We start from the raw sequence: 18,568 nt of genomic DNA, 5'->3' as shown, positions 1-18,568 counted from the left end.
CCAAGCTGTGCCCCCCCCCAACCGAGCTGTCAGTAAACACAGATCTGAAGATGGCTAATTAGGGGTATTAATTTACTTATATCACTAGAAGAGCTGGGTTGTGGATAACCACAGATGGTGTACCATCCATTGGGAATAGCATAAGGTAGTGGTTAAGGTTTTTGATTGGGACCAAGAAGTTTCCCACTTGGTCATCAAGTGTGCCAGGTGACTTTAGGCCACTTGCTATCTCTCAATGTGAGCCCATCTCCCTGGGCTATTTCAGGGAAATTAAAACAAATGTCTCCGTTTTGATTATCAGAAAAGGTGAAATACATGTAATAATGTCGACAGATGATAGAATCTGGATTACGATATTTTTTAATTTTTACTGCTCTTCTGCCTCTTGGGGAAGAAGACACCTGATAGAGGCAGCATCAAGGAGAAGTTGGTTCCATCTACCACCACCACCACTCATGTTGCCTCTAGCAGGACTCATAGCTTGTTCTAATCCTGCCCAGCATGGTACCCAAATGGTTACCCTTAACTGAAAGAAAAGAGGGTTTTCTACATAGAGCCCTCGACTTACAACAGTTTGTTTAGTGACCATTCAAGGTTACAATGGCACTGAAAAATGTGACCTATGAACAGTTTTCACAATTACAACCTTTGCAGCATCCCCATAGTCAAGTGATCAAAGTTCAAATGCTTGGCAACTGGTTCATATGTATGACCACTGCTGTTAGGTAAGCTCCCTGTTGGGAGAGCAAGTACGTTCAGCGAAGCGTTGTGAGAGTTGTGTTGGAGAACACACAAACCAGCATACAGAGACACTACAGTTTCAATAGGCTTTTACTTTCGTGGAAATAGAGGTATCGGAATCCATCAAACAGTCCAAGTCATACACGGGTAAGACAGTCAGTCATCAATGTCTTTCAGTTAAGGGATAATCCAAATAACATAGTCCAGTATCATATAATCAGTTCGGTACACAAAGTTTGCTAACAGTTGCAAAACTTACAATAGATCACGGCACTTTCTAACAGCCAGCTTCCAAAAACACTCAGATCAGATCAGCCCAGCGTCTAACAAAACAGAGAGCTAACAGTCGTTCTGGCTCCCTCTTATGGCCGATTGAGGAAAACGGCAACCAATCACATTTTACAGTATGATTTAAAGAAACAGGTATAGCATTGTTACACGATTTATATATTGCCAACCCAACTGTTAGATTAAATTCCTAACAGCTGCTGTCCCCCAAAGTCATGTGATCCTCTTTTGCACTTTCTGACAAGCAAAGTCAATGAAGAAGTCAGATTCACTTAACAACCAGGCTACTGAATTATCAACTGCAGTGATTCACTTAATAGCTGTGGCAAGAAAGGTCTTTAAATGGGGCAAAACTCATTGGAAAAAAAAGTCTCACTTAAAAACAGAAATGTGGGGCTCAATTATGATTGTAAGTCAGGAACTATCTATACTGTAGTGCAGGTTATCATGAAATCTGGAATCCTTGCAGAATGAAGTATGAAGGGGGCTTAAGAAATGCTTTAATCTGGTGGTTGACTAGATAGAATGATAAGGACAGAAGGCAAGGTTGATTCTTCTGTTCAATCCACTTTCAGCGCATCACAGCACCAATGTGTTGCACACATTTACATAGTAAAATCAAAGAACACGAGTTCTCTTTCATATATATCACAGGTCTTGGAAATTAGAGTACTGTATATAGTTATAAATATATTTTTCATCTTTTTCAATGTCTGTGCAGATGTTAGACAAATGCTTCTAATATAAGCAACATATTGAGCAAAACTATTTAACAGCAGTCAAACTGATTTCTCACTATTAGATCTCAGCCGAATGTTTTGTATCGCTGGCTGATTACATATTTCTTTAACTATGTTCCCTAGGAGGCAAATTGTAGAGTGGTTGCAAGGCTGGGGTGAAGAAAAGGAGAAGTACATATTTCAGCAACGTTATTTCTACCGTGGTCCCAGTCTCTGCACAAGAAATAGTTTAATGCATTTTCTTCCTCTATGGCAAACAATGTATGTGTAAAAAAGAAATAATGGCACTATTCAGGCTACCCCTGAAAAGCGTTCGGAGACTACAGCTAGTCCAGAATGCAGCCGCGCGAGCGATATTGGGTGTACTGAGATACACCCATATTACACCTGTTCTCCACGAGCTGCACTGGCTGCCAATTGGTCTCCGAACTCAATTCAAGGTGTTGGTCATTACCTTTAAAGCCCTACATGGCTCAGGACCAGTGTATTTGCGAGACCGCCTACTGCCACATACCTCCAAATGGCCGATAAGATCCCACAGGGTGGGTCACCTTAGGACGCCGTGAGCCGGACAGTGTCGGCTGGCGGGGCCTCGGAGGAGAGCCTTCTCTGTGGCTGCTCCGACCCTGTGGAATCAACTACCCCCAGAGGTCCAGACCTCACCCAACCTCATGGCCTTCAGAAAAGCTGTTAAAACCTGGCTGTTCCAGCAGGCCTGGGGCTGTTGACCTTATTATGTAGGGTCCAGCCCCGATCAGAACGTATGCATGTTGGGGAATTTTTAAATTATTTTTTATTTTTATTTTGTTTTGTTTTCTTGTTCTTTGTAAGCCGCCCGGAGTCCTCTGGGATTGGGTGGCCTATAAATCTAATAAATTGAATTGAATTGAATTGAATTGAATTGATGACTGAGAGACAGCAAAGGGGAAAGCAAGGGACTTCGTTGTGTTCAGTCTGCTCATAGTACTAAATCATCTCTACTATTGTCTCCCCCTCCCTGCGTCTTTACATCCCACAGACATGATTCACACACACAGATTTAACATTCTGTGCTAACAGCATGTGTGAAGGAGACATTATGAATCTTGCATCACTACAAGGGTGTGCGGTGGCTCACTCCCACGGACGGGTCCCCAATCCCTGGCACTCTTGAATGAGGGCCGAGGCCAAGTTTGTGCTTGAAAAGAACACTGAGCCATCTGAGTAGAAGTCAGTTAGATCTTGTTTCCTTGTTGGCATTGGGAGAGGAGCCGTCATCACATCTGACGGCCACAGCTTGTTTAGGAGGCTCAAAATATTCTAAGGGAAGGAAATGTGTGCCTAGAATGCACCAAAGGAAAAGGCATGGGTAGCTCTTACTGCTGCAGATGGTAGGGATAGTCTTGCTGTTGTTCATCCCTCCCCTTGACCCCCATAATGCTCCTAGTATCTGTTAGAGACATTTTGAAAAGGGAAGAACTGAACCAGAGTTGGTATTCAGCCCAGGGGTGAAATCCTCCCGGTTCGGCTCAGTTTGGCTGAACCAGTAGGAACGATTGTCCCTGGTTCTGCAAACTGGTAGGAAAAAAAAAGCTTCTGGGGATCGTGCTGGGAGCTGCGCGATCGTGAGAAGCTTCCTCCCTGCTTTTTAAAGCATTTTTTTTCCTGCTGGTGTGGGCAAATAGGCAGGGGAAAAAATGCTTTAAAAAGTGAAAAAAAAGTTGGCCACAACCACCCAGTCACACGACAACCCCCCTTCCCAACCAAGTCACACCCACAGAACTGGTAGACAAAAGATAGATAGATAGATAGATAGATAGATAGATAGATAGATAGATAGATAGATAGATAGATAGATAGATAGATAGATAGATAGATAGATAGATAGATAGATAGATGATAGATAGAGATAGAGATAGAGATAGAGATAGATAGATAGATAGATAGATAGATAGATAGATAGATAGATAGAGATAGAGATAGAGATAGAGATAGAGATAGAGATAGAGATAGAGATAGAGATAGAGATAGAGATAGAGATGATAGAGATGATAGAGATGATATAGATATAGATATAGATATAGATATAGATATAGATATATAGATATAGATATAGATATAGATATAGATATAGATATAGATGATATAGATATAGATATAGATATAGATTATAGATATAGATATAGATATAGATATAGATATAGATATAGATATAGATATAGATATAGATATAGATATAGATATAGATATAGATATAGATATAGATATAGATATAGATATATAGATTTCACCACTGATTCAGCCGGTTCGGACCAGTTTGCCCGAACAGGTAGTGGCGAACTGCAGGTGAGCCCCAGCTCCAAAACATCCTATGTAGCCTTGTTTTTGACGTCGCATGCATGTGTGCATGCTGCGCGCACAACAAAGTGCATGCACCAAAGGCCACACGCATGCATGCACCTGTTCTCACAGTGGCGAACCAGTGGTAAATCTAAGTGAATCCCACTGCTGAACTGAACATCCCAGGAAGCATTTCAATGATGGACTGCCAAGCTTGAGGACCCACTAACCTGGAGAGCACCCGCCAGAAGCTACACTGCTAACAACTTAGATCTGAAGTCCTTTTGCCCCCGTGTCCAAAATAAGGGGAATGTGCAAATAGGTTTCCAGCAAGAGATAGATGGAAATGGAATCTACAGAGCCCCATCTAGTTCTTTACTTACAGCAGGCGGCAGAAAAGGGCAAGAGAATTAATAATTCGAACTGTGATTCCAATATAAATACACCTCATGTTCAGTGCACAGCAATTGTGGAATTCTTTCATAATGGGTTTGTCGCTTTTTTTACAATAAATATTATTTCGGCACTTGGGGATCCTTGTGTGCCTGTTTTAATTGGTTCCAGCCTGCCAGCCACGCGCAGGGCTTCCTAACCTGCTGTGCGAAGAAATTTCTGTTTCTTCGCTCTATTTGGGAAGAGGTTGGCACTAAAATAAAATATAGTACAGGTGTTCCTTCCCTTACAACCACAATCGAGTTCCAAATTTCTGAGTTTTGCCGCATTGTACAACCATTCTTGCCACAGTTGTTAAGTGAATCGTTGCAGTTGTTACGTCGGTGACGCGGTTGTTCAGGGAATCTGGCTTCCCCATTGACTTTGCTTGTCGGAAAGTCACAAAAGGGGATCATGTGGCCCCAGGACACTGCGACCGTCATAAATAGGAGTCAGTTGCCAGGCGTCTGAATTTGGATCACGTGACCAGGGAGAGTCGCAAAGGTTGTTAGTGTGAAAAACAGTCATAAATCACCTTTTTCACTGCCCTTGAAACTCTGAATGGTCGCTAAATGTTGCAAGTTGAAGACTACCCGTAATGGGGTAGAAGAGAAAGTCTTCTGCTTTTCATTAGAAAGTCTTCTTGCTCTCTCGGATCGGGCAGGTGATGGTTTACATCAAAGGGGTACATCGACAACCTTCACTGCTTTTTGTCATTCTCCGGCAGTACAGCTCCGGGTAATCAATTAGTGCCTTGCCCTTAATTGACTGCTTAATTACATGTTACTAAACAAGCTGGTGGATTTGAATTTCATCACCTGCAGCTCAGAGGCTGGTAAGGATCTGTCAAGAAGGTTTTCGAAATGCAGGAAAGATCAGTTTCCCCCATGCACTCCACTTAAGAATCTCACATAAGAAATGAATAACAATCCATAAACCAAGTACATTTGTAAGAGTCTCTGTATCTAACCCTCCACTGTCTTGGCTTTCTCTTGCATGAAGTAACAACGGATCGCATCCCACCAATTATTCGCCGGGGTCCCGCGAATCAAACCCTTGCCATAGACTCTACAGCGCTGCTCCAGTGTCACGTAACTGGGAACCCCCTCCCCAGCATCCAGTGGCTGAAAGATGGACAGCGGATTGTGGGCAGTGATCCAAGAATGAGCCTGTTGGACAATGGAACACTACAGATTATAAATCTGCAGGTATGATACCCCTCTCTCCTGGACAAAATAAGCAATGTTAGTGGTGGTTTTTTCTCCGAGCTTGCTGTTTAGCTTCTGAACATTTCGTCGCCAAGCTAGGTAACATCCTCAGTGTGACTTTGGTTGAAGCGCCTTGTTCCAATTCTTCACCACTTATATTTATCTCATGGGGTCATGTGGTTGGTGGGTTGCTTGACTGGTGGCTATGCCATATGACCTATTGTGTGAAGTCCCACTGAGGATGTCACTAGCCTGGTGAGGAAACATTCAGAAGCTAAACAGCAAGCTTGTAGGACATACCACCCCCAACATCTACCATCTGAGCTACAAATATTTTCTATCATTTGTAAAATAAGCAACGTTCTTCCTTCTCCCTTGCGGTAGATCCACTAAAATGTTCTTTGGCTTTTCCCAGCCATGCGTGTAACATGACTGATGGGAGGACTTTGCTGTGCTTGTTGCATTTGCTTTCTTATTCCAGAGGTGTTTGAGTTGAGAAGATTCAGCTTTGCACTGCGGCAACAAATCAGGAAATGGGAGAATGTCCAGGTTACCAATGCCAAGTGCTTTTAATTGGATTTTGGATAGGTAGAGATGTTCTGGTGAAGGTACAGGATAACAGCCTATCTATTTCTTTGCAGTGAGATGAAATTGTCGGGGTGAAATCTGTCTGTCAGTAATGTACAAGGCAGTGGTGGGTTTCAAAATTTTTTAGAACCTCTTCTGTAGGTGTAGCCTGCTTTGTGGGAATGCTTTGCTGGCCATGTGACTGGGTAGGAGTGGCTTGCCAGCCATGTGACTGGGTGGGCGTGGCCAACTTGTAAAATGTGGTGAAACTCACTTAACAACCCTCTTGCTCAGCAACCAAAATGTTGGCTCAGAAACTCTGGCATTTGAAGCACGCAAGTCTTAAAGCTGTCAAGCTACAAGACCTTCGCACCCCTAACCCTTTAAAAAAAACAGGGGTGTTCAAACTTGACAGCTTTAAGACTTGTGGACTTCAACTCCCAGAATTCCTCCTTACAGTTATGTTGGCTCAGGAACTCTGGCACTGAAGTGTGCAAATCTTAAAGCTGGCAAGTTACAAGATCCTTGCACCCCTAACCCTTTAGAAAAAAACCCCCAGGGGTGTTCAAACTTGACACCTTTAAGACTTGTGGACTTCAACTCCCAGAATTCCTCCTCTCGCTCTTTATCTTGATGATGTGCAGACGGGCAGGGGGAGGGAGCTGGAACCGGTTCTAAATGACACTGTAGATTTGTGGAACCTCTTCTATATAAGAGGTTAGAACTGGCAGGGACCCACCCCTGGTACAAGGACATTTCACAAGTACTGTGTAGCTGCTTGCTCTTTCTTTCGAAAACCATAGCTACAATCATCTCTTTTTTCCCCTATTGATAGTTTGCATGCATAAAAGTAGAGCAAATGGTAACTTTTTACATGGTTACGAGGGCGAAAGGAAATTGTGTAAGGAAGGATCTTAGATACTGCAACATTTCTTCAAAAAACTAAGATTTGATGTCTGTAACTTAAACTTCTTCATTCCCCTTGGGGCCCACCAGCTCCTTCCAGCCCTCGTTTCAAATCTGCCTTTCCCAACTCTCCAGCCAAATGCTTCCTCCAGAGCATTTCTGCTCTCCACTTCTACTCCTCTTTCCCACGGTGCCTGCAACAGCAGCAATATATTTTATCAAGGCCATTGGCCAATCCATGAGTGCAACGAAACTCTCAACAAAATCAGATAATAAGATTAGCTTGACACAATCTGAAGACTTACAACAACAACAACTCTTAATAGCAATACAAAAATACTTCACAACTGTCAATGTATGAGCTCATATCTACAAGGCGTTGGGTAACACTAAATACATTTTTTTTCTGATAATCTCAAAACCAGTGGACTTATAAATTGCTTCCATACTGTATATCCCAATAGACATTGCAATGTAGAAGGACCTCTATCATGATTTCCAAGGCACCAGAATCATGGGTCAAATACTACTGGAGAACACCCAACCCTGTTGTTTTTGCTCCCATTGGTGCCCCTTGTTCTGGCTTTCCTTTATCTCTTGCTTTGCCTCCACTTCTCCTGTACTTTCTCCACTTTTATCTCCCCAGTAGTGGACTACCTGTCAGGATTCATTCATTACGCTGTCATAATTTGTTTCACCGTGATTTGCAGGATAACCAGAATTGCCTGGAAAACTCATTAGTAGCAATAGCACTTAGAATTATATACTACCCCATAGTGCGTTACTACACGCTCTGGGCAATTTACAATGTATTTGCATATTGCTGCCAACAATCTGGGTCCTTATTTTAGCAACCTTGGAAAGATGGAAGTCTGAGTCAACCTTGAGCCCCATCAGGATTGAACTCCATGCTGTGGGCAGAGTTTGCCTGGATTGGATTGGATTTATTACATTTATATGCTGGCCTTTTCCCTGAAGGGGACTCAGGGCGGCTCACAATTCAATCAGGGAAGGGGGTACAGACAGGGGAATAAAAAGACGAGACATAACAATACAAAATTTAAAAACACACAACAACCATACCATTCGAGAAGGGGGGCAAAAACTCTTTAGCCCCAGGCCTGCAATACTGCATTCCAACCACTGCACCACCAGGGCTCCAAATGCCCATTTTAGTTCAACCAACATGCTAAGCCAAATTCAAACCAAATAAGGTGCAGCTTAGGAATCATGGAGCCCAACTGAATGTTCTTGGTTAGAATTCCCACTGGATTCAACCCAAGATCTTCCCAGTGAACCATTTGACATGACCATTTTTATGCAGTCAAGTCAATATGGGATTATGTTCTTCCCTTTCCTTCTCCCAGTTCTAGTATTTTTGAATTTTGTGAACCTTCTGATCTTCCTCCCAGCTCATGACTTCTTATATCTGGGAAAATTCAATCTCTCTAGTGAACAAGCAGCCAGCTAGTAATTGAATGCCACAACCTAGCTAGGGATTAAATTGCTTGCTTTCATAACTCTGCTAAAGAGCTCAGTAATGAAATTACTCAATAAAAGAGAGACTGTAATTGCATGGTTCAGAAGTTGAAAAAGAATTTCTTAAATACTCCTGAAAGCTAACATAGAGAATGGGCCCATAAGCTACTGTGTACTTATTAAGAAATTAATGTTGTTAACAGGCAATAAGCAATTCCTTTGTTTTACTGGCTAAAAACAGCTGAATGCAATTTTCTTATCCTTAACAAAGTAAATATCAGTAAACAAAGAACAAAGCCTGCCAAATCAATCCCTTCGCAACGCAGCTGAATCTGAAAACCATTTTGCGGCGAATGCCATTATGAGCAAAGTTATAACATAACTTTCTGCCAAGAGCTCAATTGTAATTAACTCTTTTTAACCAGGGTTCTCCAGCCAGAGTTATTTACCGTCCAGTCACTTTAATCTTTTCAGAAAACCATAATTGTCTCAGTGCAATGATAGAATCAAGCCAATTATACTACTGCTTGTGGTTCATGTTCAAAGCTGAATTTCTAAACCAGGAATCTCTTAGTTCAGAGAGGGACATTATTTTGCTTCCTGGAATGATATTTGGGGATGTGGCTTTTAAAAAAAAAAGAAAAAAGACAACTTAAAATACATTCTTTAAATCATTCCTAGAGATTTAATTTGCATATTTTGAGTGTTAAAGAAAAATCTTATTGGAGAAAACTATATTTTCGTTGCTGAACCCCAGTAACAATATACTTAAGAGTTTCAACAAAAACCCCTATATCTGTGGGCCTTGATCAACCCATCATAACTGGTTGTCAGGGTTCCAGGTAACACCCCCAATGAAAGAAGACTCCAAGGCTTCCTCAAAGTTCCATTTTATTAGAGATGTCATATTGGCACATCTGGGAAAACCCGAATCTGAAAGTTCTGGGTTTTCCCCACCCAAAAGAAAGTCAAAGACCCATCCCCTGCACCCACAGGTCCATCAGGTGGTCCAATCAATTTACTGTCCCAACTGGTGACAACCCCATAGTCACTCTCATTCAGGTGCAGGCCGAGTGCTCTCAACTCCCAGAGAAAGGAATGTTGTTATGGCTAATCCTCCACCACTCCTTGTTATCACCCCTCCCATTTTCCCCGAAGCTCCAACGAAAAAGATGGCTTCCAAGGCTGACACTGGGTTTTTAGTATACAATGTAGTTTATAAACCCATGTTTTATGGCTTCCTGTGCTGAGCGAAGCAAGCTATCCTCTTTTTCTCCAGCTATGTTTTAATGCAACACATGAATCCAGTTCTGTGACATTTTAGGCCCAATCAGCAGAAAATCAGAAGAGCTACAATGTAATAATCAATATTTGAATTTGGCTCTACCTGGTATAACAGGGCTGACATTCTGGATTCTAGATTTAATAGTTTTGCAAAGAGGGATTCAATCTGGTTCTTATCTACTAAGTTTTGACCCCAAAGTCTCCTTAGACAGTTTTGATTGTGTGGGTCTAATGCTTTTTGGTAGAGACTCAACTTTGGTTCTCTTGTTGAATCAAGTATTGGTTAAAATAAACTTCCTTTGATAGAACTTTCACTCTCTAGTCCTAACTGATAAATGCAGTTCTTGGAGGAAAAGCATAATCTCGGAACTGAATTATTGTGGTCAATTCACCCAAATGCTGAGGATGCCAGGATCTTGGAGAGCCATTCTGGAAATTAAACAATAAGACCTAGACTTGCAAAAAGATAGAAACAAAGCCTCTTATTAATAGTAACCATTGTGGTAGACCTAGTCTTCTGTTCTGACCCCCCCCTTCTTCGCTCGTTCAAAGATGACAGTCAGACAGACTTACAAGGAAATAACTTTATCAGTCCTGGCTTCCGCTGGCTGCGAGCCCAAAATAAACATAAATAAAGTCTCTGGCAAGAAGATAACAGAATGGCCAAACCAGGTGTACAGAAAGAAAGCAAATCACTTCTCCAAGTGTCTCTTTGAATCAGGGTTACAGAAAGCAAATCACATATCCAAGTGCCTCTCACAAACAAACCACGACCGATGAACCATGAACCATGAACGAACGACGAACGTTGACTTCTGCAACCAGGGCGTGGCACCATCAGTCCTTTTATCTCCAGAAGACCACACTAACGAGCCCCAGCTGCATTGTTATTCCTGCATCCCGACTCAACTCACAGCAAACTTCTGCTGAGTCACAACACTCTTCATTATATATTTTTCCTGTCCTGTGCAAATGACCATGTTCGTTAACCAGTGTCAACATCCTGTCATCTACATATACCTTCACCAACATGGTGCCCAGCGTGGTGTTGGAAGTGTTAGTTGCTGGATCTTGTAGCTACAGTTCTAATACGTGTGGATAAAGCTACGATAAAGCCAGAGCTCTTGCGATATTCCTGTATGAGGGCCTTCCAGTTGAAAAGCATCGTAACAGTTGACAAGACAAATGTTTGGGTCTTGCTTGTTTACCTCTTCTCAGAAATTAACTGTTTCCCCAGTGAAGCATTGTGCATATTTTGATGCATTACAATCACACGTGGTTAACGGTTTCAATTTCCCACTGATTCAGTGAGTCCAAAGTCTCTCGGCACTTTCACATAATCATCCCCCCCCCCCCCAGTATAAGTTAATTTATGAATATTTACAATATTGCAGAAGAAGGGAGGTGTGTGCATGTGTGATTTTTAGATGCGGAGATGCCAAGAGATGCTCACTCCATTGGGAGAGGGAGGTGGGGGACTGTAAACCTCACTGCTGTTATAAATGCATTGCGATGGATATAATGAATCAAGATAATTTGATAGCTTAGAACAGATTGATAGTTGGGCAAAAAAAATCATTCTGTGCATAAAGGCAAGCATGGGGACCACAAAGCGTTTGCTTTCATGCTCTTCTGATGGCCCTCTAGAGCCAGATCCCACATACAAAGAAGATACATCCAGGACATTCATTCAGTTAGGAAAACCAACAAAGACTTTTGCTGCATTTTGAAAAGGAGCACACTTATTATGGCACGAGGACGTGTCAGTTTCACCCACCTAATATCCCTGGCTCCAGCCAGACCATAAACACATACGAAACCAGTTAGACTTGGCTCAAGCCATTTGTTATATATATTCCACACCATTCTTCTATAAATCGAAGTAGCTTTGCAAAGCTAAAGGTTAACTCAATTTTTCATACGTTGCGGATCCTGCCAGTTTTAAACGTCCGTTCGCAAGGGCTTTTTCCTGTCCCAGTTTGGGATTGAAAAAATAGCAATAGCAGTTAGACTTATATACCGCTTCATAGGGCTTTCAGTCCTCTCTAAGTGGTTTACCGAGTCAGCATATCGCCCCCACAGTCTGGGTCCTCATTTCACCCACCTCGGAAGGATGGAAGGCTGAGTCAACCCTGAGCCGGTGAGATTTGAACAGCCGAACTGCAGAACTGCAGTCAGCTGAAGTAGCCTGCAGTGCTGCATTTAACCACTGCGCCACCTCGGCTCTTGGGATTGGCTCCACCCATCGTGCAAATGTCGCTACCTAGAGATGCACAAATACAACTCTCAACAATGGGGCAACAAAGATTTTGATTCCTCTTTAGCCAATGATTCCAGAAATCAGTGGTGGGATTCAAATAATTTAACAACCGGTTCTCTGCCCTAATGACCAGCTGGGTGTGTGTGGCTCGGTGGTCATGTGACTGGGTGGGCATGGCCAACTCAATGTCACTCACATCAATGGGTGGTTCATCTTACCTGTTACAATGTAATAAGGGTTAACTGGAGAGGCAGTTTCTGTAAACAGGGCAATAAAGATTAGGCTAGAAACAACACCGGAATGTTTCCTTCCTGCCTTCCTTACAGGATTAGCCCTGCAAAGTGGAAAAAAAAACAAAAGGAGATTTCTTCCAACAACTGGTTCTCCAAACGGCTTAGAAAATTAACAACCGGTTCTCCCGAATAGGTGTGAACTGGCTGAATCCCACCACTGCCAGAAATTGAACCTACAACCTTCTGCTTGTAGAGCAAGGATTCTGCCACTGAGCTGTGGCTCTGAACATCTGATTTCCTTGTTGCATAATTTGAATTGAGACAGATGTGGTGTAAAAGCCCAGAGACAAGGGAACAATCCCTCCTACACTACAAGATCTTAGCTAAACGTTTTAGAGCTCATAGCATTACACATTGCATTTCCTTGTAGCAATTCCAAAGTGGGCGAGTCCAATCTGCTTTTTCATGCACTAGAGTCAAATACAGTGACAGGGTAATGTGAAAGTTATTCATGAATTACTTATCAAAACACAGACCAAATGCTAAACATTTGTTTAAAAATTAATGCCAGCAGGCAGCAGGGAGTGAAATATTTCACTTTAGTTTTGTGCTTTCATTGTGTCAGAGTCAGGAGGTTAATGCATCAACTGGGTCCCAGAGCACCTAATAGCATTGTTTGATAGCAGTTGTGGCGCTTTGCCCAGGAAAAAATTAGAACTGTCAGGTGGTTCAGAAGACTAACATGAATTAATGGTCCCCCCAGGATGAGTTGTCTTCATCAGGCCCTTCTGATACATGGAGGAAAGCAAGTCAGTGGTCCTCAAATCATAGAGCCCACCAGGTGAAGACAGGAAAGCAACCCCTTCCTTTCATTTCCATGATCGTCAACACAACTAGCAACTACTTGTTCTCAAACTCTTATTTCTTGCCTTTTTGTTCCGACCTGGCTCCCAAGCAAGACAAACCCTCTCTGGTTAACCAAATGTTTCCTTTATCATTTCATTGCGGCCCTCAATGAAAGTGAGTTTGACACCCTTGATATACACCCCTGATATTTGACACCCCTGATATTCCATACACGTCGAATACTGCATTCAGTTTTGATCACCACGATGTAGAAAAGAGGTGGAGACTCTAGAAAGAGTGCAGAGAAGAGCAACAAAGAGGATTAGGGGACTGGAGACTAAAACATACGAGGAACGGTTGCAGGAACTGGGTATCTCTAGTTTAATAGAAAGAAGGACCAGGGGAGACATGATAACAGTCTTTCCAATATCTCAGGGCCTGCCACAAAGAAGAGGGAGTCTATTCTCCAAGGCACCTGAGGGTAGAACAAGAAGCAATGGGTGGAAACCAATCAAGGAGAGAAGCAACTTAGAACTGAGGAGAAATTTCCTGGCAGTGAGAACAATTAATCAGTGGAACAGAAGTTGCCTCCAGAAGTTGTGAATGCCCCAACACTGGAAGTCTTTAAGAAGATGTTGGATAGCCATTTGTCTGAAACAGTATAGGGTTTCCTGCCTAGGCAGGGGGTTGGACTAGAAGACCTCCAAGGTCCCTTCCAACTCTGCTATTGTATTGTATATAGACCCTGATGAAGGCTGCCTCAATCTCAGCAAGGGTTCAGGTGAGAGATCCAACATCTTATTGTAGAAATGACTCGGTTGTGCAGAATTACAATTCTTCTGCTTTTATAGGCAGATACTTTTTCTTTTCTCTTCTGCTTTTGTCAAAGTTAGGCTTCTTTCTTTTCTTTCCATCTGTCACTTGATTTTTCATTTATGAGCTCCGTCAACTGTTCCACTTTAATTTTATTTTGACTCACATCTTTAATTTAATACTAAACCGTTGTTGTTGTTGTCATTATTATATATTAGCTCCCCCAGTTGTATTCATACCTGAAGGATCTCATGTTTTAACTATAAATAAATAGTCTGGCAAGAGAGCTAAGAATTATCATACCCCAGAAGGAAGACGGAAGGGAAAATATGAACGATAACAGGCAGGTAATTAATGGAAGTGCCTTCATGTTGCTTGTTGATAAAATGAGGTCAAAATAATAGTTGTTCCAAATGTTGGCAGTTCCAGAGATGGTCAGAATCTGCAAGATGGCAATTTCAGTGTCACAACTGAAAAATCTGGACCTCCCATAGACCGATTAGATCTCACAGGTTAGGTCTTCTCCGGATTCCATCTGCCAGCTAATGTCGGCTGGCAACTCCCCGGGGGAGAGCCTTCTCTGTCGCTGCTCCAGCCCTTTGGAATGATCTCCCCATGGAGATCCGGACCCTTACTACCCTCCCGGCCTTCCGCAAAGCCGTTAAATCCTGGCTGCTACAGCAGGCCGGGGGGGCTCTCGAAATATCCAGCCCCACGGAAACTGTGACTGTTGTGTATTTTAAAGTGTTGTTTTGTGTACTTATCCCCTTCCCTTGTTTATTGTAAGCCACCCAGAGTCCTTCGGGAGTGGGCGGCATACAAGACCAATAAACTCAAACTCAACTCAAACTTTTTTTGATGTTAATTGGGGTGTTGACAGCTGTCTATTATGTCATTGGCTGTCATTTGTTGGTGCTGCCCGGCCTTCGCCTTCTAAATACTTGATAAGCTGGTGGTAAATCCTGTTGACTGACAAGTGGCCCATTTCCCAGGCTTCAGTCACTTCCCTGGTTGTTTTTGTGCTTGCTCGACCAACAATATTACTAGCTGCAAAATTGAATATATGTTCTTGTTCGTTGTAGTGTGAGGCTACAACATTAGGGAGTTAGGGAAATCTTTGCTTGAACATATATTTGTTTCTGAGCCACTTGAGTCATTTTTTGGGGGGCGGGGGGCATTCCACCCAGTTCATTTTTATAGCTAAGAGCATTCTCGAAAAGAGAGCTAAGAATTATCATACCCCAGAAGGAAGATGGAAGGGAAAATATGAACGATAACAGGCAGGTAATTAATGGAAGTACCTTCATGTTGCTTGTTGATAAAATGAGGTCAAAATAATAGTTGTTCCAAATGTTGGCAGTTCCAGAGAGTGGTCGAAATTTGCAAGATGGTAATTTCAGTGTCACAACTGAAAAATCTGGACCTTACTATGGACAAAATGGGTGGGACTTCATTCCTGGCAACACATCTTTCCGTTGTGCAGATTTTGGGACAAACACGCAGATTCTCTGCTGCCTTTCAGATTAACTGAGCATTCGAATGTTAAAATCCCAATATGGATAAACGTACCTGGGAACACTGAGTCCTGCTCCCCTTTGTCTGTAAAAGTATAATGCAAGAATCCTTTGGATCATCCCCTCTGCCGGCATATTTTTATGACAAACAAATCATCATATTTATACCTGTGCTCCTCAACTGCATTGCAGAGAGCAAACACATCCTGCAGAAGGGGTGGTGGAAATGAACAGGTAATCCTTGATTTACGAACAAAATTGGGACCAGAATTTCCATTGCTAAGCAAACTGGTTGTTAAGTGAGTTGCACCTGATTTTATGACTCTTTTTAAACCAGGGGTAGTCAACCTTTTTAGCAATAGCAATAGCAGTTAGACTTATATACCGCTTCATAGGGCTTTCAGCCCTCTCTAAGCGGTTTACAGAGTCAGCATATCGCCCCCAAAGTCTGAGTCCTCATTTTACCCACCTCGGAAGAATGGAAAGCTGAGTCAACCCTGAGCCGGTGAGATTTGAACAGCCGAACTGCAGATAACAGTCAGCTGAAGTGGCTGCAGTACAGCACTCTAACCACTGCGCCACCTCGGCTCTTTTTATACCTACCACCCACTTTTGTATCTCTGTTAGTAGTAAAATTTTCTAACTGCCCACCGGTTCCACAGTAATGGTGATTTATAAAGTAGGGAAGTAACTTTACTTTATAAAATTTATAAAGCAGAGTTGCAGCAAACCCCTACCGCCCACCATGAAAGCTGGAACGCCCACTAGTGGGCGGTAGGGACCAAATTGACTACCACTGTTTTAAACCATAGTTGTTAAGCAAATTACTACGGTTAATTTGAATCACAAAGTCCAACTTTGCTTGTTGAAAGTCACCTGGGAAAGTTGCAAAGGTCAGTCCCATGGTCCTGGGTCACTGCAACAGACACAAGTACATACCCATAGCCAACTGCCTGCATTTTGATCACATGACCCTGGGGATGCTGCAACAGTGATAAGTACAAGGGATTGTAAATCACTTTTCAGTGGAACTGAAACTTTGAACTAAATAAATACTTGCAAGTCAATGAGTACCTGTATCAGGACATCTGGGCTGGTCTCATACCTTCCAGTTTCCATCAAGCCTATCCTTTCCTCAAAGCCACAGGAGGAAATATGAAGTATCTCCTGTGGATGAGCAATAATAGTATACATATAAGGACTATAGGATCTATACTCCCTGAAGGCAAGAAAACTCCAAAGTCCAAAGGACGATTGCAGTGAGCAGAAAGGGATAACAGCTTCTCTCTTTGCCATGTTTCAGATCTCCGATTCTGGGCTGTATGTTTGCATTGCTACAAGCTCAACCGGTGAAACCAGGTGGAGTGGCTTTCTGGCAGTACAAGGTGAGTCATTTGCAGGACCCCTTGAGTGGAGATGGAGGGGAGTGTGGTTTACGTGGGACTTCGTATTTGCTTTGCTTCTTCTGTGGTGCTGGGGTATGCAAGGGGCAGTAACTTTAGAGGCATTGAAAAATAGACCAAACTCTTAAACCCAATTGAGATGATTGGATTTCTTCTGAAAATAAATGCCTAGGGCCAGGGAGGGGAGCGCAGGTGCCAGGTATGCCCTAAAAAGGCAAAATTTGGTTTCTTCAGACCATAGTTGGGAGAGAATGAAGTTGTCCTAAGTGGCTTCTGCCAATAATGAAGAACCTTTGGAAGAAATGTCCATCTGGGTTCAGTTCCAAGTGGGGAAAAAGACATTGGAAACATGGAGGCTGCTTGGAAAGATGGTTTTAATGGTGGACAGGACCACATGGCTTGAGGTCCTGGGGAAAAAGGTGATCACATGCTTCCAGGTGAAGAAGAGGAGGAGGAGGAGGAGGAGGAGGAGGAAGAAGAAGAGGAGGAGGAGGAGGAGGAGGAGGAGGAGGAGGAGGAGGAGGAGGAGGAGGAGGAGGAGGAGGAGGAGGAGGAGAGGGGAAGGGCTTGCTGGGTTTTTAATACTCTGTTCGGCCCCACCTCTTTGTTTCTTGTTCCTGTGTAAGAAATGTATTCTGATTGGGTGTCAGACTCCCATGGGGCCATGCAGGGGCAACTCTCTAGGCTGTGTTTTGAGTCCCAAGTTTGGTTGAGTTCTCAGATGCCATGTGGTGAGTTGGGTAAAGGGCCAATATTATCATGCCTTAATCCCATCACTCTGGAGCTGAAGGGGAGAGGTCTTTGTTATGTAAATAGACTGGCTTGGGCATCTTAATGGCCTATTGACAAAAGGGGGTGGGGGTGGGCAGGAAGCTGCAGGAAGTTACTTTGTCTTTAAAACTGTTTCTCCCTTTTCACATCCAGGAAAATATAATATTCTGCCTTTTCAATATTTCCTAGGATATTTCATTTTTTCTAGGAGAGGAGTGGGTTTTAACTTCCTACAGAACCTTTCCCTGAGCACTTCCATTTTTTAAAAAAATTCTGCATTAAATGCAGATCTAGTTTGATTTCAATCTAGGGTTGTCCAATAGGGGTAAATTTAAAACTTGTGGATATGCTGGCTGGTAAATTCTGGGAGCAGAAGTCCACGAGTCTTAAAGTTTGCTTGCTAAACACCATTTCTCCTAGTGTGTCCCAGAGAAAGAACCTGTCCACAGTTAGGTAAACAAAGGAAGCCCCAGAGATCTGCCCTGAGTGGCTTTTTTGTCAACCAGCAAATCTAAACATGGCCATTCTTTCTACATCCTTGGAAAGATTCTGAAACCTGCCAGACTTAAATGTTTGGCTCCTTGTCTCCTCAAACCACTATTTGCCTAATTCCTTGGAGTGGGAAAAAGATCATAAAGGTTTGTGGCTGTTGTCACATCTCATGGCAGTAAACTCTATTAATATCCTCCTGGTTAGCAGGAATCCCTAGTTTTCAGTCCATAATTCCTTGCACAGATAAGCTATATCTTCCTCATAGGAAGATG

The 18,568-nt window shown here is 42.7% G+C and overlaps 1 protein-coding gene across 1 annotated transcript in view; it reads left to right on the top strand.

Annotated features, from left to right (window-relative positions):
- The window catches only part of ROBO3 (roundabout guidance receptor 3), a 90,220-nt gene that overhangs the window by 41,021 nt on the left and 30,631 nt on the right, over nucleotides 1-18,568 (top strand). The window contains exons 8-9 of the mRNA XM_032229557.1: nucleotides 5,523-5,728; nucleotides 16,934-17,015. Of these exons, the coding sequence (XP_032085448.1) occupies nucleotides 5,523-5,728; nucleotides 16,934-17,015 (288 nt within the window). The remainder of the gene's footprint in view (nucleotides 1-5,522; nucleotides 5,729-16,933; nucleotides 17,016-18,568) is intronic.

The sequence above is a fragment of the Thamnophis elegans genome, chromosome 13 (assembly GCF_009769535.1).
Source record: "Thamnophis elegans isolate rThaEle1 chromosome 13, rThaEle1.pri, whole genome shotgun sequence".
NCBI lineage: Eukaryota > Metazoa > Chordata > Lepidosauria > Squamata > Colubridae > Thamnophis > Thamnophis elegans.
This window is presented reverse-complemented; position numbering and strand designations above follow the sequence as displayed.